Below are 22968 nucleotides of genomic sequence, written 5' to 3'. Positions count from 1 at the left end.
CCAAGCTCGAAAAAATGTCAGTGTCTTTGAAGGGGAAGAAAGGAGTGAGGGGAAAGACCTACTAGCACCACAAGTCCAAAACACCAGCTTGGTGTTGTACGGTAACGACTTGTACGAGTGATATACCGATCCTGGTTTCCCACCATCCCGAACCTTACCCACAGCAGCACTCGTCGAAGGTGCAGCCGACGTGGTAGCAGATGGTGTGGGGGAGGCAGTCGGTCGAAAAGGTGGAGCAGGCGCAGCTGGTGCATCCCTCTTCAACACAGGTTGTGACGCCGAAGTCGATGCATTGGACCGCGATGAGCGAGATGCTAGTCGAGAATTGCTGCTATGCAGTCCTCTGACAGATCGTACGAGTGTCCTAGTTGGGGTAGGAAGCATGGCGTATGTCGAAAAATAGGTCAGCGGTACGAGTGATAGTAAGGACGAGGAGGAGGTGGAGAATGGAAAGTCGACTTCCCGCATAAATTCCGCTCCGCGAGAAGAATCCAACTCCCGTAAGCCGAAATTTGCCGCTCACCTCCTCCTGCTCATCCTTCCGGCAGCAGCTGAATGCAACTTCCCCTCATCTTCAATCGTCTTCCATCGATCATCGGACCAAGCACAGGCACTCACAGTCTCGCTCTGACGACACACTCACCCGTTGCACAGCTCTATGAAGTTTGCATTTGAATGCATTTCGCCAATCACAACACCAGCACCCTATCCCACTCTCTCCGCACCCTCTCCATCATCCCGCTCACCGAGTCGATCTCTCCGGCATCGACAGGCTTCATCTCGTGAAACTTCTCGTACGCTTGACCGACTCCATCACTAACACGCCTCACAATCAACCGCTGAACCTCTTGATCCTCGATCCACAACGCGACCTTGCCCGCCTTCTCCGGCAGAATGCTCTCGATGCACGTCTCGAACGCTTGATACGTGCTGCTGAACTTGGCGGCGCTGGCTTCGACCGAGCTCTGATCGACGTACACACGAAGCGGTAGGAGGATCGAGTCGGACCAGAGCTGGGCGATCTGTTCGATCAACGCCTGCAGCCGTGAAGCGACGTGGGTGGAGCTCGGCTCCATATCGAGTTGCGTCGATGGTGTCAGTCCAGCCGGGGTCGCGGCTGTGGTGGAGGATGGGTAGAGCAGCCTGCCCGTGTTGGTCCAGAGCGAATTGATGGCGGTGACTAGCGAAGATAGATCGACGAGCGAAGTGCCTGCTCCTGACGCTGCGACACCACCATTGACCGAGCCGGCAGCATCGGTGTTTGTGGCGGCTTGCTCTTCGTGTGCTTGCTTGAGCACAAGCTCAGCCGATACCACCACCTCCCTGAGCATTTCCACCTGTCGGAGCTCAAACAACCATCCATCTTCGCGCTCCAAGCTGTCTCCCTTCTGGCGCTTGACGAGCGCTGTCGCGCCCTTGATCAAGCTCGCCAGACAACCATCCACTGCAGCGAGCGCCAGGCGACGGAACGCAGGAGCTGGAACCAGCGCTTGCAAGTGGTACAGCAGTTGAAGCGTGTGCTGAACAGGTACGTAGTAGGTCGATAACAGTGCTGCAGGCAGGGTGAATAGCTCGACTTTCTCCTGTTGGGTCTTGGAGGAGGATGCGGTTTGCGACGCGGAGAGGGCTGCATCTAGCAAACCAGCACCCGACTTGCCACGGCGATGCTGTCCTTTACCGACGGCCGTGGCTGCGACCGTCGCTGCTGCAGCTGCTGAGAGCTGATCGGCGCCTGTACCACGCAGACTTGCCTTGTACTCTTGGATGCGTTCGGGGAAGTCGAGATGTCCTTCTTGCTCGCTTGCAACAAAACCTGCAATGTCGGACGCAACGATGGCCTGGGCTCGTGCGATGAGACGAGATTGCGTCTCGTTGAGCAAAGGCATCAGACTGCGCGTCGGTATAGCTACTGGATCTGCACTGTTACGGGTGACATCAGCAATGGCTGTCGAGATTTGTGCCAGCACCAAAAGATCGTCCTCCTTGGACAGCTTGGGTCGCAGTCGAGCGGCAAGCGTCTCTGCAAGCTCGGACATGTACGTGCCGAGTGCCGCAGCCGTGTCTCTGGCCTGATTGGATTCGGCGTCGAGACCACTCTCGCTGCCTGTTCCTCCGCCAAAGAACTGCTGGTAGAGGTCGCTCTCCCTTTGCAAGACGTATTTGAGTAGCTGTGTACCTGCGCGAGCCAGTTCGAGGACGGGATGCTCGTTGGCCTTGTTGGGATACATTTCCATGTCGGTGATGTGCTGCAAGAGGACGCGAGAGAGGAGAGGGCGACGGTACTGGAACCAGGCGACGGTGCATTCCTGTAGCAGCGACTCGAACTCTGCTGCTGTGGATGCGGAAGGAGTGGAGGATGCGACTGTGTTGCTGGCGCGCTTCTGCAGCTCAAAGATGAGTGGGCGAAGTCTTGTGATCTGGTGCGCAGCGTCGTCGAACAAGGCGCTCGCTGCCTGTGGTGGGAGAGATGCTGCATGATCATTGTTGGTAGCATCGTCGTCGGAGACTTGACGGGCCTTGCCGTGCGGGTCTGTCGAAGATGTAGTGGTTGCCGGTGAAGTTTGGGAGTCTTCGGATGCGAGACTGGATGTAAGCTGCTTGAGCTTGTCAGCAGTGCGCTCGGACTCGGCCTTTAGGTCGCGAATCACCGCCATCTTGGCAAGCGTGGCAGCTCGAGTGACGCATTGCGAGTAGCGCATACGGTAAAGAGCAGCGTCTCGGTACGATCTTGCGGGCTCCTGTTGGAGGTAGAGGAGCGCGACGTCGAGCTGATCCATGAGCTCGAGGAAGGATTGGGTGTAGACGATTGTGTTGTCGGGCGAGCTGAGCATATTGGTCGCATAAGGCAGCAAGGTGAAGAACGAGAGACGAGAGGCGATGTCCTCTGCCAGGGTATCGAGGTGCGTCTGCGAGTCGAGAAGGGACTGGGCCTGTTCGCGAATACCTCTGGACGAGTCTTGCACAAAAGCGGTGCCCGCACGAAGCTCGGAGACGTTGACCTGACACGCCTCGAGCTGGGCGAGGAGGTGATCCGCGGTAGAGGTGGTGTCCGAGATGCGCTGCAATGCTTGACGGTGAGATGACTGTGTGGACGAGGTGACCGAGTCGGACAGGTGGGTGTACCAGGCAAGGAAGCTCTGAGCCGAGACAAGAGGCGCGCTTGCATCTGGCAGAGCTATTGGCTCGCCCGCTTTGCTGTTGGATAGATCGGATGTACTTGCGACTACTGCATCGTCCCTTGCCGTTGCGTCGATTGTGGCCTGTGGTGCAGAGTCATTGCTGCTACCATTGGCACCTGCGAGCTTTGACGTCGATGCTTGCTGCTGCTTGTATTCGGGCGAGTTGCGATGGAGCCATTCTGCGAGACGATTGACGGAGGCGCGTTGTGAAGAAGTGAGGGGGGCCTTTGTGTTAGCCCACTGATCAAGCTGCAATGGCCTGGTCGACGAGGTGGTCATGTATGGTGGTAGTGGATGAGACTGAGCTGTTGAAGAAGCGTACATCTTGACGTAGACGCCTGTTGAGCTGCTCAGCTCAGCTCTGCTCAGCTTTGTGCGGCTGAGTCGCAGTCGCAGTCGCAATCACGTCGATGTGATTGTAGAGCGATGAGAGACGGAAGAGCCGACCAGTGGACCCTGGAGGAATGGCAGCAGCCAAGAGGTGTTCTTCTCACGCACTCGCAGCCAAAGTGTCACATTTGGCGAGTCGAGTCGGCTATTCCGAAGCAGCTGAATGACTAAGGCTGACTCGGGGTACAACATTACTGCACAGGCCACGCCGCTCGACTGCTCCAGTATTGAGGCGACACAGCCCTCTTGAGCAAGCCGGCGAGCCAAAGTGGAGCTGCTGCCTGTCAGAAGTGCGAATTTCGAGCAACGGCACTGTGCTGTGCTGTGCTGTGCAATTCTCGATTACGATTTCGCAGTTTGGAATCGCCCGACTGGAAATCGGACGCATCGGCCATGCACACACTCACGCATTGGTCGCTCGACGGTGCCATCCATCATCTTCTCGACCGATTCTCATCGCCGTCGACATCAACATCCCTCATCCTACATCCCTCCACCGAACGCCAACTTTACTTACAAAGCGCATCGGCATCGAGCATCCGCACAAACCACTCACGATCACGACTAGAGCCAACATCTCCATCCGCACGCATCTGTTGACACGCCCCATCGATCTGCACCACTCCGACTGGCTCCTGCAGTCTCAAGAATAGCACAAAATGGCGGACCAAAGACCCGTCGTCGTGGACAACGGTACCGGTTTCGTAAAGGTCGGTTACGCTGGCTCCAACTTCCCCGAACATGTCTTTCCATCCATCGTCGGTCGACCCATCCTCCGTTCCGAAGAGCGCGATGCCATCTCGAGCAACACGGGTACGCAGATCAAGGACATCATGGTGGGCACAGAGGCAGAGGAGCTCCGTAACTACCTCCAGATCAACCAGCCTATGGAACACGGTATCGTTAAGGACTTTGGTGACATGCGTCACGTCTGGAACTACACCTTTGACGAAAAGCTTCGAATCGACCCGCAGGGACGCAAGATCCTCTTGACCGAACCCCCAATGAACCCCAAGAAGAACCGCGAAGAGATGTGTCAGATCATGTTTGAAGAGTACGGCTTCGACGGTGTCTACGTCGCCATCCAGGCCGTGTTGACGCTCTACGCACAGGGTCTCCAGACGGGCGTGGTGGTGGATTCGGGTGATGGTGTCACCCACGTCGTCCCCGTCTTTGAAGGTTTCGCACTGCCGCATCTCACCAAGCGTCTCGACGTGGCAGGCCGTGACGTCACCCGCTACCTGATCAAGCTGCTTCTCATGCGCGGATACGCTTTCAACCGAACCGCCGACTTCGACACGGTACGACAGATCAAGGAGAAGCTCTGCTACGTGAGCTACGACCTCGACCTCGACAAGAAGCTCGCCGAAGAAACCACCACGCTCGTCGAATCCTACACGCTCCCCGACGGTCGAGTCATCAAGGTGGGCTCGGAACGCTTCGAGGCACCCGAGTGCATCTTCCAACCACACTTGGTCGACGTCGAGCAGGCCGGTGTCGCCGAACTGCTCTTCAACACCATCCAATCTGCCGCCGTGGATACGCGTTCCGAGCTGTACAAGCATATTGTGCTCTCCGGCGGTTCGTCCATGTATCCCGGCCTGCCGAGTCGTCTGGAGAAGGAGATGAAGCAGCTCTACTTGACACGCGTCCTCAACGGAGACGGTTCCAGGTTGAAGAACTTCAAGATCAGGATTGAGGACCCACCCAGGAGAAAGCACATGGTCTTCTTGGGAGGTGCCGTGCTGGCCGACATCATGAAGAACAGGGAGAGCTTCTGGATCTCGCGTGCAGAGTGGTACGAACAGGGCAAGGCGTGTCTCGACCGACTTGGTCGTCATTCTTAGAACAAAGCGCCCAAGGGGATCGTTATACGTAAAGAGAGCTCGAGGTGGTGTCACTCTCATTAATACAATGTGCAAACATGAAACTGATCAGCACAGAGACGTTGTGTTGTTGTGTTGATCATGATGTCTGTGATGTCGTAGGCGCGGACCGATCTGGCCGGATTTGGGTGTTTTTGAGCACGCACGCGCTGTAACTTAATTGACTGTATTCCGCTGTTTTGCTGCACAGGCCCTATAGTGAACCCTGATAATCTGCCTTTCCGCCCTGATCCTCGCATCCAACACAACCACCATCATACGTTTCCCTTCGAGTCCATTGCCAGCCCGATCGCTCAAGATGGCGCAAGCACAACCCCTGCAAGGAATATCTATACCGCGCTACGAGACACGCTCCAGCACCGCCTCGTCCTACAACGTGTATGCCGTTGTGATCCAACTCCCCGTTCGATCATGGACAGTTTATCGACGATACTCTGAATTCGTACGACTGGATAAGAATCTTGCCGCATCACCGAATGCTTCATCCAATGCGGGAGAGCCGGGAGGAGCTGGTCGACCGCCACCTCGGCAACTTCCGCCTCGGGAACGTGCGAGAGAATGGAAAAAGACCTTTTCGGGCTTCCTATCGTTCGCGTCTGGAACAGAGGAAAAGGGAGGTATGGATGAAGAGATGTGGTTGAAGGAGAGGATGTCTGCACTGGAGATGTATCTTAAAGCGATCGTGATGGATGAGGATGGAGGCTGGAGGGAGTCGGAAGCGTTCAAGATGTTCATCGAGTGGCCGATGAACGTCAAGATGGTCACCGCTACCGCTGGCTCTTCGTCCACATCACCACGTAAGCCGCTCCCGGCTTCCCGACCAACAACGAGCATGCCAGGCACCCTACCACCAGGCACACGAGCTCTCGGGCCCGCAGCAGCATCAGCAGCAAACGCTCCTCGACCTCCTCCAGTCGAAACAGACGCAACTCGACCCATGAACAACACCCAACTCTTCCAATCCCAAACAGACGCGATGGATCAACAAGACGAACAACTCCTCAATCTCGCAGCGATCTTGAGGAGACAGAGGCAGATGGGAGAGGCGATCAACCAAGAGCTGGGCGAACAGACGGAGTTGTTGGGACAGCTGGATGGCGAGGTCGAGGCGACGCAGGCGAATCTGAGTAAAGCGGATGCAAAGATGGATCGATTCGATGGGGGAAAGGCCAAGCGTAAAGTGGGGATCGGCAAGAAGTTTTGATTCAAGACGCACGATTCGATGGGAAAGCACAGGAGCTATCGTAATCTCAGTATACCCGTACGATCTTAAGAGCGACAATCTGATTTGACAGTGGCATTCGAACAGAAGGAAAAGCCATTACAGAGGGTGGAGATGCTGTGCTCATGTCTGTGCAGGAGGCTTGTTGCGGCTGCGAAAGTCTTTGTTCATCTCGTCCATGGTGACCCACTGGACACCTTCGTGCGTGTTGACCCAGTCGATGAATCGTTCGTGCATCGCCAACACTTGAGGTTTGCCAGAGACGTCGGGGTGCACCGTGATCTGTGTCGCGGAGAGGGCACGAAGGTCATTGACGGCATCAGCAATACAGTTTCCAGAAGATTGGATGACGGACGAGCAGGTCGTACTCACAGGAAACACGAAATCCTCTTCGTTCTCGTACAGCCATTCGAACACTTTTTAATTTTATTTTTCCGGAGAAAATTGAGGGGGAAAATGGGTTTTTTAGCGCACTTTCTTCTAACACCATCATCTCGACTTTGTACGATGCACTTACTGTCTTTCCACATCTCTTCGATGTCCCTGGGGTTGACATAGCCATGGGAGTTGCTCGAAGACTTCATGAAGAGCATCGGGGGTATATCGTCTACGTGCCAGTTCGCAGGCACCTCCACGAGCCCGATCGTCTTTCCTCTCTCTAAAGGCTTCATCCACGTCTCTGCCTTGGCGTTGTAGTCGATCTTTGTCCACTTGTCCCCCGTCGTCAACCAATAGCACTGACTATCATGATGGTGCATCGAGTGATCGTACTCGATGCCATACTCCAGCAGCAACTCCGCCATTTCTTCGCTCGTTTCCCACCACGGAGCGACACTTCCCGTGGGGGGTTTGCCGGCGAACTCGGTGAGAAGTTTGTAGGTCTTTGCGAGGATATCCCTTTGCTGTTCGATGGACATGGCGTTGGGGTTTTCGTGGGTGTAACCGTGAAGGCCGATCTCGTGACCTGCATCGACGATGGCACGACATTCGGTGGGGAAGGATTCCAGCGTGTGGCCGGGGATGAACCAGGTTGCGCGGATGTTCTTGCGAGCGAACATCTTGAGCATTCGAGGGACACCGACTTCGGCAGCGAAGATACCGCGAGAGATGTCAGAGACAGAATCTTCACCGCCGTAGGAGCCGATCCATCCGGCGACGGCGTCGATGTCGACACCGTACGAGACAAGGACTCGTTTGGCTGGCATGTTGGATAGCAGACGGGGATGAGAAAGTGGGTTTGAATCAGGAGTTGGAGGTAAGATCGGAAGCTGAGGGGCTTGTTGCACTATCAGGTCTTGCAAGCAGGTCAAGGCGGCTAGGAGGGAAGGGTCACGAGAAGATAAGACGAGACGCACAGACGAGCTCGGTTATCTACACGACGCACTGATCAGCCACTCTGCTTCCCCGCACAACGAATCGCATTTGCTGATCCCGCTCACACCTGTCGTCTGGCACCCCATTCTCGACAGTCAGCTTGATTGGAACGGTCTCGCGACGTTGACGTTGCCTTTGTAAGTTGCCTTTGTGAGCTTTTATCGAGAGCAGAGCCTGAAGTAGTTGACCCATGTCGTACAAACAAGCAAGTCACCTTGTGCAGCCGCAATCTCGGTGGAGGCCGATTTGATTGCCGAGCTTGTTCTTTTCTTTTTGCCGGGAAATGTATGAGAAGTGAGTCTAACAATTATGGCCGTGTCTCGAGTTGTTCCGCGGCACAACCATTGGCGAATTTCGGACGATCCGCACAGACACTTCGTGAAAAAGCCGATTCCGGTTCATCCTCGTCTCTCCTCTCTGCCATTGCATCCGACATATATAGTCCGGCTCATCTCTACCGGGTCTCATGTCGACCACCCCCTTTCGTTCATCCAGAAGCCTCCTTCGAGCCGTTTCATCGCGCATCGCCCCTTCACTGCATCCAGCATACGCTGTCGTACCGGCAGCTTGCACGCTCAACGTAAGTGATTTCTCACCTGTGCGACTCGAGAAGCCTACTCGTCCAGATGATGAGGACATTTCTTAAATCATGTGAACAATCCAACACTTAGGAGGTCATCAGCCTCACACCGTGCGGAGTACAAAGATTAACCAGACTCTGACTTGACGCAGACGCTTTCTCGAGTCGACGGCGACCCGCTTGATAACATTGAGCGTTCAACAAGCTGACACTTTGCCATCGCATTCCATAACATACAGTCACAGCTACTCAAGCGAGCTCAGCCCGCTCTCCGCCGCAAATTCCAACGACGGTCTGTCACGACCAGCAGCCACTTTGATCCAGCCGCCATCGCATCTCAATTGAGCAGCATGGCATCCACATCAAAGACCCCGGCCCCCGAGCCAACGCTCTACATCGACGGCAAATGGACCCACGCCAAGCAGGGCCACACTCGTCCCATCATCAACCCCTTCGACGGCTCCACCATCACGGTCATCGACGAAGCAGGTAGCGACGATGCACTCGCCGCCGTCACATCCGCCGCGCACTTCTTCCGCACCTCGGCATGGCCGCATCAGACGTGCACCGAACGCACGCCTCTGCTCTCTCGAGTAGCCGACCTTCTGCAGCGAGACAAGCAGATCATCGCCGAGATCGAAACACGTGACACAGGCAAGACGCTAGAAGAAAGCAAGGTCGACGTGGACGACGTCACCAACGTATTCCGCTTCTACGCGCAAGAAGCCAACAAGCTCGACACACCCAAGAAGATCGTCTCGGATGTGATTCCGGATACGGTCGAGAGCAGGACGACGCACGTTCCCGTGGGAGTGTGTGTGTTGATCGCACCGTGGAACTACCCGTTGCTGCAGATCTGCTGGAAGGTGGCGCCGGCGCTGGCTACGGGCAATGCGGTGATCATCAAGCCGTCCGAGGTGACGCCGCTGTCGACGGTGCACTTTGTCAAGCTGCTGGTGGAGGCGGGTGCACCCGTGGGATCGGTTCAGCTGCTCACTGCTGGTGGAGCGTCGGTCGGTCCTACGCTCACCGAACACGCCGATGTGGATCTCGTCTCCTTCACCGGTGGCCTCGACACGGGTCGTCGCATCATCTCTTCCTGCGCAACCACGGTCAAACGATGCACCGTTGAACTCGGCGGCAAAAACCCCAACATCGTCTTTGCCGACTGCGATCTCGACTGGGCCATTGATACCGTCACCACCGCCGTCTTCCTGCATTCTGGTCAGGTGTGCTCGTCGGGAGCGCGGTTGATCGTGGAAGACTCGATCGCGGATAAGCTTGTCGCAGGGGTTGCCGAGCGCGCCCAACGCATCCAGATGGGCAACGGTATGGACCCTGCATCCGAGACGGGTCCTCTGGTATCCGCTGCGCACCTCTCGAAGGTGGAGGCGTTTGTCAAGCTGGGCAAAGAGGAAGGAGCAAAGCTCATCTGCGGTGGTGCACGACCCGACGCCAAAACCCACCCGGAGTTGGCGAAGGGTTTCTTCTTCTGCCCAACGATCTTCGACCACTGCAAGCGGGACATGCGCATCGTACAGGAGGAAACGTTCGGACCCATCCTGACTGTAGAACGTTTCAAGGATGGAGACGAAGAGCATGCCATCTTTTTGGCTAATGATACAAAGTACGGTCTAGCGGGAGGTGTTCAGTCTGGGGATGAGGGGAGAGCGAGGAGGGTGGCAAAGAGGTTGAGGCATGGAACGGTGTGGGTCAATTCGTACGGCTCGTACACGCCTGCTGCTGAGTGGGGCGGATTCGGCATGAGCGGTAATGGCAGGGAATTGGGAAGTAAAGGGTTGGACGAGTATGTCGAGACGAGGCACGAGTGGGTAGAGACCAAGCCGACGCCCCCGGGATGGTTCAAGGGTGAAGGCAAGGTGTTGGTGCCTGCTGGTGGCGTCAAAGCCAAGTTGTGAGAGTTGCGAGGTAGATATCATTGCACTTCTTCTCTGTATTCTATTTTGCTGTTGATTGATGTATACTTGTGGCCCTGTCATTGATGTCTGTTGTTGTTTGATTGAGCAAGGCAGCTGTACATTGAAGCCTTCTTGGCAATTGCCGTCTCACACGCCAAATAGGAAGGAAACCCCTTTCTTTTCAGGCACTAGAATCGCACACCGAAATTTCATGCTCCACTTTTTCGCGAGTCGCGCTGTGCTGTGCGAATGATTTGGATTTCAGCAACCCCACACAGCTTCGTGAGACACACAGCGAGAGAAAGCACTGCATTGCACAACACAGCATTTCCGCACGCACGCACACGCACAGGCCGATAGACGCAGCGGAATCACCGACGCTGGATCGCATGCACTGAGCACAGACTGAGCATCATCATTGTCACACACCAACCCGTATCTTCCTTTCCGCATCATTCATAGCAACACACCATCTCCATCTCCATTGGACTTACGAACAACAACCACACGACAGCTCTGGCACGCTGCTGCTGTGACGATACCCGCATTCAGCCAGTCATCACCCTCTACGATCGCTTTCTTGTGGTGACAACCAAGCATCTGCAACTCAGCACCTGACACCATCTTCCAACCACCGCACACAGCATCCGCATTTGGCCCAGAGCATCGTCTCTGCACCGCCGCCAACATGCCCGCCGCGGTGGGCCCGACCAACGGCGCTGCCGCCGCCACCGCCAGCTCATCCCGCTCCCATTTCCTCTCCGCCAACCACCCGCTCAACCTCCGCAAGCAAGCCCAACCCAAGCTCGACTCCAATTTCAGCGTCAAAACCTACATCGGCGCTGCAAATGCCCTCCTCGACAAGGCGCGCGCCGCAGACGCTCAGGGCCAGATCGAGGTCGCCTTTGTCAACTACCTCAAAGCCGCCAACGTCGCCGCCTTCATCGCCAAGCATGATGAGTGGCCCACCATCGCAAAGGCGCGCACGGGATCGGTGTACAAGGCGTACAATGAGCTCATGAAACAGGCTCCCGTGTTTATCGAGAGGACAAAGAGGTTGGAGGCGCAGCTGGCGGTTAGGGAGGAGAGGAACGCTCAGGCGAACAGGGACATGGCACAGGAGCAGGCGAGGAATGCAGAACGCCAGTTGCGGGAGCAACCGCCAGGCGATTCGGCTCTTCGCAGCCAGGGCTCGGCGAGTGCGAATGCGACCTCAAGCGCTGACTCTGATGAGGACCACGCAGCTCACGGCACAGACGCCGAACCGATCGACGACCATCACGCTACCGGCAGACGCACCGGCAGCTCGCTCGCAGATCGTCTTCAGGCTCTTCGCAACTCGGCTGTCACCGATCCCGCAGAGCATCGCAATCGCGCCAGGTCCGACAGCGCCGCATCCGCTTTTTCAACCCACGACCTCAGCCAAACCTTGCTAGACGCCTCGTCGGCTCAACCGAGCTTCCCGGACGTTCCGACAGCCTCCGAGTTCAACTCGTCCTATCCTACAATTGATCAGTTCGAGAGCAGCAATACAGCAACTTCGAATGGGACGGATGCTAACGGGTTTCCTGCTCCACCTACGCATGCTGTGGGTAAGGCGAAACGTCCGCTTCCCGCACCACCGAGTGCCAGTTCTACCGATGTCGCGCGCGAGTTTGCCATTGCTCGCGATGTACCAGAGCCTTTTGATTCGAATACACAGCCAGCAGCACCGTCGGTACAGCAGCAGCACCAACAGCCGCAGCGTCAGATCGATGGATTGCCGTATCAGGACAGCGATCGTCGCTTCAGTCTCCAGCAGCAAAGCACACGCTATTCGACCAGCTCGGCAGCGTCGGCCCCCCATCCGGCATCGGCAGCAGGCGCTTCCTTCGACGGCACACCGGAACCTCGCTCGCTCATGGTCGGCTCCAAACCAGCGCTACCCATGAAGAACCACATCTCGGTCGAAGAGCTCTTCAGCTACCTCAACCCGGGCTTCCAAGAGTTCACCGATGCAGAGGGCAGACGCAAGATCGGCAAAAAGATGGGGTTGGATGTGCTGCTGTTGGATGTACGCAGTCGGGCCGAGTACGAGGCTGGTCGTATTTCGGGCGGTAGGACCGTGTGCATCGAACCCTTCACGTTGAGGGAGGGGATGAGTTCAGGAGAGATCGAGGATAAGCTCGTGATTTCGCCGCAGGAGGAGCAGTCGGCATTTGCGACGCGCAACCAGTTCGATCTGGTGGTGCTGTACGACAGGAACCTGAGATCGTTGAGGGGAAGCTTGTCGGCGGATAAGATTCCTCAGGATCCGACGGCGCAGGCAAGGATGGACGTGTTGATCAGGGCTATTTACGAGAACGAGTTTCAAAAGACACTGTCGCATCAGCCGGTGTTGTTAGTGGGCGGGTTCGAGAGGTGGTCGCAGAAGCTCGGGGATAAATTGGTGCTAAGGAGCGCGAACAATGGGACGCCGAAGCAGACTGGGAGGAGCAGCATCTCGTTCGAACCGGGGACACGCTTTCCTACGGCGGAAGACCCTAGCACGAGGGGAGTTACGGCGGAGCAGGCGAGGGAGCAGGAGCTCAAGCGTGTCAGGAGGCAGCAGCAGGTGTTTGCCGATGGCTCGTCGTATGCGCCTCCGTCTGCTCCGGCATCGCCGTCGGCACCTGGGAAGACGGGTATGCAGCCGGGAGGCATCTATCCGAGCCGAGCGACGAACGGCACGAGCTCTCCGTATGCAGCGGGATCTTTCGACGGCGGGTATGCGCCTCCCTCTCTGCCAGCACGTGCATATCAGGGTGCACCTTCGTTCCCACCTGCAGCAGCACACCGCCCGCCTTCTCGGTCGAACTCGTCGACTACGTTCGATTATCCTCAACTCAAACCCAACACGATAGGCTCTGGCGTCACTTCGCCATATGGGATGATGGCGGCGCCACAGCCACCGCCTGTTGCGGCATCGACGGCGACACCTACCGCGGCGACGACGGGCAGTCGCGATCGATCGGGTACGCCGGCTTCGCTGACGCCGGGAGGTGGGACGGCGGTGGTGCCTGCGTACGGGGGTCAGTCTCGCGTCTACAGCGCACCGACTCGAGCCGCGGACGAGATCAAGATCGGCTTGACCGGGCTGAAGAACCTCGGCAACTCGTGTTACATGAACTCGACGCTGCAGTGTCTTTCGGCGACGATTCCGCTGGCGAGGTTTTTGCTCGACGGGAGTTACAAGCAGGCGATCAACCGGACCAATCCACTGGGCACGCAGGGTCAGCTGGCCACCGCCTTGGCCGGGCTCATCCATGTCATGTGGGGCGAAAAGTACGCGTTCGTCTCTCCCGTGACTTTCCGCGAAGCCATGGCGAGGTTCGCACCGTCGTTCAGGGGGTACGATCAGCACGATTCGCAGGAGTTCTTGGCGATCCTCTTGGATGGACTGCACGAGGATCTGAATTACGTCCAGACTAGACCGCCGGCGATAGAGATGACCGAGGAAAGGGAGCGAGAGTTGGAGACACTGCCGCAGCAGGTGGCGAGCGTCAAGGAGTGGAAGATCTACCGGATGCGCAACGACAGTTTGGTGGTGGATTGGTTCCAGGGTCAGTTCAGGAATAAGTTGACGTGTCTCACTTGTGGGAAGACAAGTACCACGTACGAGGCGTTTACGTATCTCTCGTTGCCGGTGGTGGGCGGGAAGGGAGGCAAGGTGGGGTTGGAGCAGTGCTTGGATGCGTTTGTGAGGGAAGAGGTGTTGGACAAAGGGGATATGTGGAATTGCAGCAGGTGCAAGAGGCCGAGGAAGGCGACCAAGAAGTTGAGCGTCTCGAGGTTGCCCCAGGTGCTGCTGATTCATTTGAAGCGCTTTAGCTTCAAAGGTCCGTTTACGGATAAGTTGGATACGGAGGTGAGGTATCCCGTGGACAGACCGTTGGATCTGACGAATTACATGCCGCCGCCTTTGCCGCCGGGCGCGGGGGCGGCGATGGGTGCAGGGGTGGTGGAGAGCGGCAGTCAGAAACCGCCGTATCTGTACGACCTGTATGGCGTGACGCACCACTTTGGCAGCCTGAACACGGGGCATTATACGGCGACGGTAAAGAGCGGAAAGGAGTGGTGGTACTGCGATGACAGTAGGATTGTCAAGGGCGATACGAGCAAGTTGCAGGGGAACAGTGCGTACGTGCTGTGGTTCAGAAGGAGGTAGACGGCGGGGAGAGGAGGGGGTAAACAGGGAAATAGATGGTTGGGGAAGAGATGCGATTGTGCGTGTCGACGTGTGGCGCTTGTGCATCGTGAGTGCGGGTATGGAGCAACTTCAACACGATGGGGATTGAGACGGGCGGAACGTGACGCTGTGAGAGAATAGGGACGACTATCGGAGTTGCGAGGGAAGAGTAGCGACCGCTCTAATTGGGGGTTGATGCTTTGCGAGCAGAGAAAGTTGCAAGCGCTGAGATCGTGTCGTCCATCTTAGAACGCTGCCCACATCGCCACGTCTCTGCATCACACTCGATCAAAGTCCAAGAGGCCACATGTCGCTCCAATCTTCCATTGTCACGAGTCAAGTCGGTTTTGTGTGTGAGCATTGTACAGGCATTCGATTCGATGTTTAGAAATCGCCCAGATCCACCTCCACCAGCGTCGAGTAGTTCTTGACCGCCACGAAACCATTTCCCATCCCACTCTCTCCCACCTTTGCATTGGTCAACTCGACTCCACCCTCACCCTCACCATTCGCTGCTCCCTGCTGCTGTTTCTGCTCCTCCTCCTTGCGCTGTTTGGCTCTCTCAGCCTGCAACGCAGCGATCTTGGTGTTCCTCGCTTTCCTCTCGACGTCGCTCTGTTTGCTCTTATCCAGTGCTCTATTCCTGACGTTCACCTCTGCCAACCTAGCCTCCAACGTCTTCGCCTCCGCTCCCACACCGTCCAGCCCAGCTTTCATCGTTGGCGTAGCACCGCCCGGCGTCTTGGGAGAATCAAACCCAGCCGTAGCACCCAACACCGCACTCCCACCCATCACGCTGATCGCTTCCAACCTCAACCGCTTCTTCGTCTCCAACATCTTCCCAATATCCGCCTCCGTCAATGGAGACGTGAAAAACTTTTCCAACTCGTCCGCTTTCCTACCCACCGCAGCTTTCCTTGGAACCCGGGACGATTTTGAAGAAGAATTGACAAAGGCGATCCAACGATCTCGTTCGGATTCGGTGAATTCGCCCCTGGAGAGCATGTTGATCTTGGCCTCGTGTTCGTTGCCCGCATGTTCGAAGACGAGGTAGACGTTGCACCACTTGCCGGAACGGTCGGAGGAGAGGTCGTAGAACTTGCCGGGTTTTTCGAGGATGTCGGTGATCTGGTGGATGCGGTAGACGGTTTCTGTTCGGGAGGGGTTGGATTCCGAGGGACGGGTGCCCCAGGAGAAGCGGATGAAGGAGCCCGTGAGCACGTCGCGCCAGCGCGGGGCGTAGAGCCGCGATTCGATCTGATCGCGGGTGATGCGCGCCGCGTTGAGGTCCGCCAGCGGAGGAGGTTCGGACGAATCGCGAGGATCGGATTTGATGGAGGATAGGGCGGTCTTGCCCCCGCGACGCGGGTGGTCTTCCTCATCCGAGTAGTCGGAGTATGACACCTCGGAGGCAGAGTCCGACGCATAGCCCCTTCGACCTTTGGTCTTTGTGGTAGTAGCTGCTTCATCGTCCGATTCGTACCTGGTCGAGATTCCCGCGGCTTTCTCCTTCCTCTTCTTCCTGAGTTCGCTCAACTTTGCACTCTTAGCATCCGTCTGTCCCGGCAACTTCTTCTTCCTACTTTTTGCCGCTGTAGCCGCTCCACTCTTGCCGTACAAAAAGTCGCTATCGCCATCCTCCTCTTCTTGATCCCTGTCGTCGTCGTCGTCGCTCTCGCTCAGCGAGTCGTCTCTGCCTGCACCACGTGCACCACCTCGCACCACCCTCTTTTTCGGCTGCTGCTTCCGCGTGGCACCGGCAGCGGCCTTTTGAGCTTTCACGAGAGCGGCGAGCTCGAACTTTTGCCTCCTCTTGTTGATCTCGTCCCTTCTTCTGGCGAGGATATCTTCGCGGTCCAACTCGTTCATGGACATGAGGTCCTGCATGTCCTTTGCGTTCTTGTAGATCTGCTGGTACGGGTAGGGATCGCGACGAGCGTCGGCGTCGGAGTCGTCGTCGGAGGAACCGGGTGCGTCGGCGTCGGAGCCGGAGGCGGATTCATCGAGGAGATCGAGACGACGCTTCTTGGCGAGGGAAGACGAGGAAGTGGTGGAGGGTTTGGATTCGCGCTTGGAACCGGTGCGTACGACGCGATCTTCGTCGTCCGAGGAGAGGTCGATCTGCTTGCGACCGGATTCGCCGGCGAGCGCAAGCAGCTCATCGTCGAGACCTTCGCCTGCCATCGTGAACGAGTGAATGTCGAGTTGGAGGAACGGGATGAGAGTTGTGGATGGATGAGAAGAAGAAGAAGAAAGAGAAGGATGAATGAAAGTGCACTGGGCAGTTCGTCGATTTGGCGCCTTTGCCTGAGCCCGATTGCAATCGCACAACGCCGACACTCAGAATTCCCGCGCGAGTCGATTTTTGTGGAATGTAAGATCGAGCGTTTCCCTTCGGGTTAATTTGGTCGGACGCTGTCGAGATTGTGCGCTTTCATCTTGTGCCACGGTAACCACGGTAACCTCATCGTGTCTCTCCCCGCACCATGATCGTTCGACTCTTGCCATCAGACCAGACCGCTTCCTCACACTGGCGCACCTCTGTCGTTCGCTACACACCCAACATCATCCTCAGGCAGCACGCTCAACCACCACGAAACGAAGTGTGCGAACAAAGCGTGACATTCTTCTTTGCCAATCTCTAAAACTACAATGACCAACGCCGGCCCTCTGTGTATCACCGAGTGAACATCTATCAAGCGGTGTTGATCTTGACCTGGGTCATGGCATCCTCCTTGCCGTTGGTACTAGCTGCATCGCTGGGCGAGTAAGCTGCGTCGTCAGCGTTGGCCAACACGGCCTCTCCTCTGTTCTCGGCAGCCCTCACCCTGAGCTCCTCCATGACCATCCTGTGCGCATGTCTCTGGGGCCTCTTCTCGTGCAGGTTGTCCATCTCCTCGATCGGGATACCCTTGGTCTCGGGCATCAGGAAGAACACCCAGATCACGCTGAGCACCATGCAGCTAGCAAAGAACAGGTAGACACCGTAGCCCATCTTGGCAAACATGTGCGGGGTCGCCTGGGAGATGACAAAGTTGTACAGCCAGTTGGAGGCGGCCATGAAGATCTGGGCGACGGGGCGGGCGGTGTTGTCGAACGACTCGGCTCCGTACACCCACGGCAGCGGGTTCCAACCGAACGAGTAGAAGCACGTCCAGATGTAAAAGAAGGCGAGAGCAGAGGCTCCGGGTCCATCGATCGAGGTCTTCTTGTGCAGAGCCGGTTTGGCGATGGCGATGTACGCGGCGATGTAGTACATGGCAAAAGCACCACCGGAGGAGGAGATCATGAGCAGACGACGTCGTCCCACGGTCTCGACGAGGAAGAGGATGAAGATGAACGACCCGATCGTCTTGATCACTCCAAAGCACCCGGTACCCAGCAATCCCGTGGAAGTACCTGTGATGCCGAGCGACTTGAACACGGTGGGAGAGTAGTAGTTGATGGCGTTGATACCGGTGCCGTTCTGGAAGGCGAAGAGCGAGGAGCCGAACGCCAGTCGCCTGATGAGGTGCTTCTGGCGGAAGACGTACCTGAAGGGGGCGAAGTAAGAGTCGCCTCCTGCCTTGATCTTGTTCTCCTCGATCGCAGCCTGCATCTGACCGAACTCCTCGACAAAGTAAGGGTGGTCCACGTCGAGCTGCCTGATGTAGGCCAGCTTCTCCCTGGCCTCCTCGACCCTTCCTCGGGACAACAACCACCTCGGGCTCTCTACCAAAAACAGCGAACCGATCATGAGCATTCCACCGGGGATGAGCTGCACTGCAAACGGAATCCTCCACTGCTTGACGCTCGAGGGAAGCGTCTGGAGGACGCCGTAGTTGATAAAGAAGCCGACGATACCACCGATCTGCCAGCCGACTTCGTACAGACCGATAGCCTGACCACGTGCTGGAGCGGGGGCGATCTCGGAAATGTAGATGGGGGTGAGGTTGCTCGCAGCGCCGATGGCCATACCTGCGATGGCACGACCGACATACACGGGGGTGAGGTGTGTACTAGGACCAGCAGCGGTCATGATCGCCGCACCGATGGTAAACACGATCGATGTGATCAACAACCCCCTCTTCCTGCCCAAAAAGTGTCCGAGCGGATGACCGAGGAAGGCACCGAAGAACGCACCTGCCTGGTACGTCGATACCAAGTTTCCCGAGGTGCTGGCATCGAGCTTTCCAAAGCTCTTTGTGAACGATGGGAGGGCCAGAGTTCCACCGATGAACGCCGAATCGTAGCCGATCATGATCGAAGCGAACGAGGCGATGAAGGAGAAAACCCACACTCGCCAGTTGTAGACCGACTGCGGGGTGGGTCTATCTTCGACTCGTTTGAGGAATCCCATCTTGGCGAATGCTTGTGGGTGGGGGGGAGATGGTGGTGTGGTATGAGAAGTATCCTCTCGTTTAGGTTGACCGGTTTTGTGACAGCTGTTTTGGAAAGCGAACTGACTAAAAATTCAAGATCCGCGCTGCGCCTTTTACAGTAAGAATAAAAGTTTTTCTTTAAATCGCGTGTGTGACTCGGTTGGTGTCTTGTTTGAGTTTTGCGCTTTTCCGCACCGTTAAGAAGCAAAGTCTTCAAATTCGCTTGCTTCTGCAACGGGGATACCGAAGTCAGTTGAGGAAAGAGAAAGGAGCGGCGATGATGGGTTGAAGGACGTGGTGTCTGGGGGGAAATGGAGAAAAGTCGGAAGTACGAAGGCGGAAGTGGGGGTTATATGTGTTGTGTCGAGGCGAAGGCGGGGGGAGAGAGTGGCGAGTCCAAACGAGAGAAAAAATCCCATGCGGAGAACAGCGTCAACTCTCTCTCTGTCTCGGTCGAGTTTCCCCCCGCAGGCACTCTAGCACAGGAACGGGAAAAGTCTGGCGAGATTTCATTCGTGGGGTCCCCGCTGCCACCACAAAAAAAAATCAATTTCTTCTCACTTGATGCTGTCAACCGGGCTGAACGGGCGAACATGGACTTACAGTCTTCGCCCAACCACCGACGTGGGATTCCTCATCTGCAAGGTACGAAACTTTTGTTCAACGGCGTTAGCAATCTTGTATCCGAGCGTGAGACCACTCCCCTCACAAGCTGAATAACCGGGGCACCGCATGGTATCTTTTTTCATCTTACAGACGAGGGGCTCCATGTTCCACCCACTCAGTTGGGTTTCGAGGGGCCCAAATCTTCATCTGCGGGATGATGCGAAGGTCCCGGTTACTCTCGGGCACAGAGAGCAAGTGTTGGACGAATGGCGTGCGAATCGCAACAAGAGCGGGATGCCGAATCGACCATGCGGTTTTTTTTGCGTTTGCGTCTGGACGAATGAAAGGTGGAGATGGTGATGGGGAGCCGTTCGAGCATAAACTAGGGCGCGGAGAGTTGTTGGAGCAGCATTCGTACAGCCGAGTCGCGGAGAGTTTCTCTAGCAGGGGGAATAGCACCCGCGGGTCATCCTCGGTCTTCTCGGCAAAGAACTGAGTAGCGGATTCAGTTCGGTTATCCGAAACGGCAAGCGTGGTATAACAGCGAGTTTCGTAGTTCGGGCGGTACACCAGCAGCGAATAGCCGTCCGAGCCAAACAGTCGGACCGCGTGGTTTGCCTTGCGCCAGACAGACTTGACTCACCGGTCATCTTGGCAACTTTGGCGCTTGCCCAACGGCGAAATTCGTATTCACCGAAACGGCTATACGACACACACCGTTTAGCCGTTCTAACGGCGAGAGAGACTGTCGGCCGAGTTGTAAGGAAGACCCTCCTCGAGCCCTTTGAACGAGTTCTTCTTGTTCGTCGTTGTTTGCTCTCGTTCCTCCATCATACTTTCGCAAGACCAATACGGTACGGTAGGGTAGCAAGAAAACAATGTCGCAGTCGATCTCGTTCCAAGGTCATGCCAACGGCACCAACGGTCACGCAACCGCAACTCCTGCCAACGCACCACCCCACCCCACTCCCGAACAAATCGCCTCCTCTGCTCGGCGGTACTTCCTCTTCGGTTCGCCCATCTCGCACTCCGCCAGCCCAGCCTTCCAAAACCTCATGCTGCAATCCATCGCACCCATCAACGCATTCCCTGGATCCGACAAGCAATCCTTCTTCCCGACCTACTCTCTCAAGGACACCAAGAGCATCGACGAGCCGCACCTGAGGGAGATCGTACGCAACGATCCGCTGTTCGCCGGTGCAGGTGTCACCATGCCGCTCAAAGTAGTCATCACCGCTACGTTGGGCGAAGAGGGGGTGATAGATGAACTCAGTGCAGCGGGGAAAGCGACTCAGACGGTCAACACCATCATCTCTGTCCCGCACAACGGTAGCAGAAAGATGATTGGTACCAACACGGATTACCTCGGAATTTCACACTCTGTCCTCCGCGCTGTAGCCGAGTGCAATGCGGAGGATAGGGTGACAAAGTACCTCGATCCACAATTGGGCTATGCTGCGAGGTATGTGTTTCCCAGGAATCCGGAGGGCAAGCACTACTCGGCGTTCATCATCGGTTCCGGTGGAACATGTCGTTCGGCTGTATACGCGGTTAGTCAGATGGGTCTCTCTCCGATCTACCTGCTGAATCGTGATGCGGCGGAAACGCAAGCTGTCGTCGAACATTTCGGGAACTCGCTCGATTTGCGACCGCTGCGTTCGATCGAAGCGTACAACGCGGAAGCGGCCAAACGCGACGCAGGAGAGATCGGTCACATCGCTTGTGCGGTAGGTGCTATTCCGGCATTCGCACCCGAGACGCCCGACGAAAAGATGGTATACACCCTAGCAGAGATGTTCTTTGCTTCCCCCTACCACGCTCTCACCCAACCCCACGCTCCCCTCCCCTCCGCCGAAGCAGGGGAAGCTTTGATCGAACTACCACTACCCACCAACCGACCCTTTTTGGATATGTGCTACAAACCGCGCATCACACCTCTCCTCCGTCTCGCCGAACAGAACCACTGGCTAGCCATAGGTGGAGTGGAAGCCATGGTCGAACAGGGTCTGGCACAGGCGAGGATGTGGGCCGCTACAGCCAAGGCCTGGGAACAGGGGATGGCCGAGTTCGAGCCCATCGAGTTCGCCGTTAAGGCGGGCGATGAGGGCCCGATCGGGTTCAAGGTCGAGGAGGAAGCGAGGGAGTTGGTCAGAAGTATGTTGGACATCAAGTAGAGCTGTCAGATGAGAATAAGCGATCTTACATTTCGGGCCAGCGAAGTAGTTGTGTGTGTGAGTGTGGAAGTGTGTGCGGTAAGAGCAAAGGGGTTCGGGGATCAACGAATTGCCGTCGAGTGGTGCTTCAGGGATGAAAGTGATTCCACACCCGACGTTCCCCCCTCCGCACGACCTGGGTATGGAGAAACATTCTTCCTGTGTTCCCCGGTCGCCCTGCCATCATTGTGATGCATAGTGAAGGAATGCGTACCTATGCATATGCTCCGGCTGTGCACACATGGCAACACAATTGTCCGAAATCGACAAATAGCCGAATTAGCCGGTTGCTCGAGGTGGAGGGGAAGGGGGGGAAATAGCCGAGGTTATGCGCGCGCGTGTGACTTTGGTCGGTCAATTTTGTCGTCGTCGGTTACATGTATCCGAACCTGTGCTTTTTTTTGGCTCGACGCACACCACGCGGTTGAGGGGTAAGCTGCTGCTGTCAAATTGTGCTGTGTGTAACCTCACGGCTAACCCTTACCCTCCTATCTCATCATCTGTCGTCCTCAACGTCTTTCCATCCCAACCATCACTTCTCCTACCCATTCGCAGGCTATCGACACAATGACGTCCTTCCACCCAACATATTCGATCTTTACCCACTCAGTAGGGTACCACACTTCCAACCACACACTTCTCTCCAAACTCGACTCCATCTCCCGCGTGGGTATTCAACAGGTCGAGATCTTTACGGATGATCTGTGGGTTTTCGCGCAGTCGGAGGAGTTTGGAGGTATCCGCAAGGTGGAGAGTTGTCAGGGGAGGGGTGAGCTGTTGACTCCTCCGGATAGCCCGTTGAGCAAACCTGCGCTGCTCAAGGGGAAGGAGGAGGAGAAATGGTACAGTTCGATGGGCGAGTGTACGGCGGAGGAGAGGAGGAGGGAGGTGGAGGCAGCGGAGTATGTGAGGCGGTACTGTGAGGCGAGGGGGCTGGAGGTTAGTTGTTTGCAGCCGTTGAGGGATATTGAAGGGTGGGTTGCACTCGAAGACAGGCAAGAAGCGATGGAACGGGTACGGGGGAGGTTCGA

The 22968-nt window shown here is 56.5% G+C and overlaps 10 protein-coding genes across 10 annotated transcripts; 6 read left to right on the top strand and 4 right to left on the bottom strand.

The window, feature by feature from the left end:
- Window positions 1–154: 154 nt before the first annotated feature.
- Window positions 155–4007, bottom strand: PHSY_001200 (cis_Golgi transport vesicle tethering complex; the record flags this gene model as incomplete). Its single annotated transcript, XM_012331832.1, has 4 exons — window positions 155–314; window positions 524–627; window positions 747–3358; window positions 3977–4007. 4 exons carry the CDS (start codon window positions 4005–4007, stop codon window positions 155–157), a joined length of 2907 nt encoding a protein of 968 aa, XP_012187222.1.
- Window positions 4008–4228: 221 nt separating this feature from the next.
- Window positions 4229–5416, top strand: PHSY_001199 (actin; the record flags this gene model as incomplete). Its single annotated transcript, XM_012331831.1, has 1 exon — window positions 4229–5416. The coding sequence occupies one exon, from the start codon at window positions 4229–4231 to the stop codon at window positions 5414–5416; it is 1188 nt and encodes a 395-aa protein (XP_012187221.1).
- A 337-nt stretch (window positions 5417–5753) lies between these two features.
- Window positions 5754–6659, top strand: PHSY_001198 (hypothetical protein; the record flags this gene model as incomplete). The annotated part of the gene is made up of 1 exon (XM_012331830.1): window positions 5754–6659. One exon carries the CDS (start codon window positions 5754–5756, stop codon window positions 6657–6659), a length of 906 nt encoding a protein of 301 aa, XP_012187220.1.
- A 141-nt stretch (window positions 6660–6800) lies between these two features.
- On the bottom strand, window positions 6801–7882 carry PHSY_001197 (carbohydrate esterase; the record flags this gene model as incomplete). The annotated part of the gene is made up of 2 exons (XM_012331829.1): window positions 6801–7093; window positions 7195–7882. 2 exons carry the CDS (start codon window positions 7880–7882, stop codon window positions 6801–6803), a joined length of 981 nt encoding a protein of 326 aa, XP_012187219.1.
- A 1099-nt stretch (window positions 7883–8981) lies between these two features.
- Window positions 8982–10550, top strand: PHSY_001196 (hypothetical protein; the record flags this gene model as incomplete). Its single annotated transcript, XM_012331828.1, has 1 exon — window positions 8982–10550. The coding sequence occupies one exon, from the start codon at window positions 8982–8984 to the stop codon at window positions 10548–10550; it is 1569 nt and encodes a 522-aa protein (XP_012187218.1).
- Window positions 10551–11238: 688 nt separating this feature from the next.
- On the top strand, window positions 11239–14736 carry PHSY_001195 (ubiquitin C-terminal hydrolase; the record flags this gene model as incomplete). Its single annotated transcript, XM_012331827.1, has 1 exon — window positions 11239–14736. One exon carries the CDS (start codon window positions 11239–11241, stop codon window positions 14734–14736), a length of 3498 nt encoding a protein of 1165 aa, XP_012187217.1.
- Window positions 14737–15141: 405 nt separating this feature from the next.
- On the bottom strand, window positions 15142–16941 carry PHSY_001194 (hypothetical protein; the record flags this gene model as incomplete). Its single annotated transcript, XM_012331826.1, has 1 exon — window positions 15142–16941. The coding sequence occupies one exon, from the start codon at window positions 16939–16941 to the stop codon at window positions 15142–15144; it is 1800 nt and encodes a 599-aa protein (XP_012187216.1).
- Window positions 16942–17452: 511 nt separating this feature from the next.
- Window positions 17453–19096, bottom strand: PHSY_001193 (quinate permease; the record flags this gene model as incomplete). The annotated part of the gene is made up of 1 exon (XM_012331825.1): window positions 17453–19096. The coding sequence occupies one exon, from the start codon at window positions 19094–19096 to the stop codon at window positions 17453–17455; it is 1644 nt and encodes a 547-aa protein (XP_012187215.1).
- A 333-nt stretch (window positions 19097–19429) lies between these two features.
- PHSY_001192 (hypothetical protein) lies at window positions 19430–19942 on the top strand (the record flags this gene model as incomplete). The annotated part of the gene is made up of 2 exons (XM_012331824.1): window positions 19430–19763; window positions 19875–19942. The coding sequence occupies 2 exons, from the start codon at window positions 19430–19432 to the stop codon at window positions 19940–19942; spliced, it is 402 nt and encodes a 133-aa protein (XP_012187214.1).
- A 660-nt stretch (window positions 19943–20602) lies between these two features.
- PHSY_001191 (hypothetical protein) lies at window positions 20603–21898 on the top strand (the record flags this gene model as incomplete). The annotated part of the gene is made up of 1 exon (XM_012331823.1): window positions 20603–21898. The coding sequence occupies one exon, from the start codon at window positions 20603–20605 to the stop codon at window positions 21896–21898; it is 1296 nt and encodes a 431-aa protein (XP_012187213.1).
- Between the last annotated feature and the right edge of the window lie 1070 nt (window positions 21899–22968).

This window comes from Pseudozyma hubeiensis, assembly GCF_000403515.1.
Source record: "Pseudozyma hubeiensis SY62 DNA, scaffold: PHS14, whole genome shotgun sequence".
Lineage (NCBI taxonomy): Eukaryota > Fungi > Basidiomycota > Ustilaginomycetes > Ustilaginales > Ustilaginaceae > Pseudozyma > Pseudozyma hubeiensis.
Note: the sequence above shows the minus strand (reverse complement) of the source record. Positions and strands in the feature narration are given on the sequence as shown.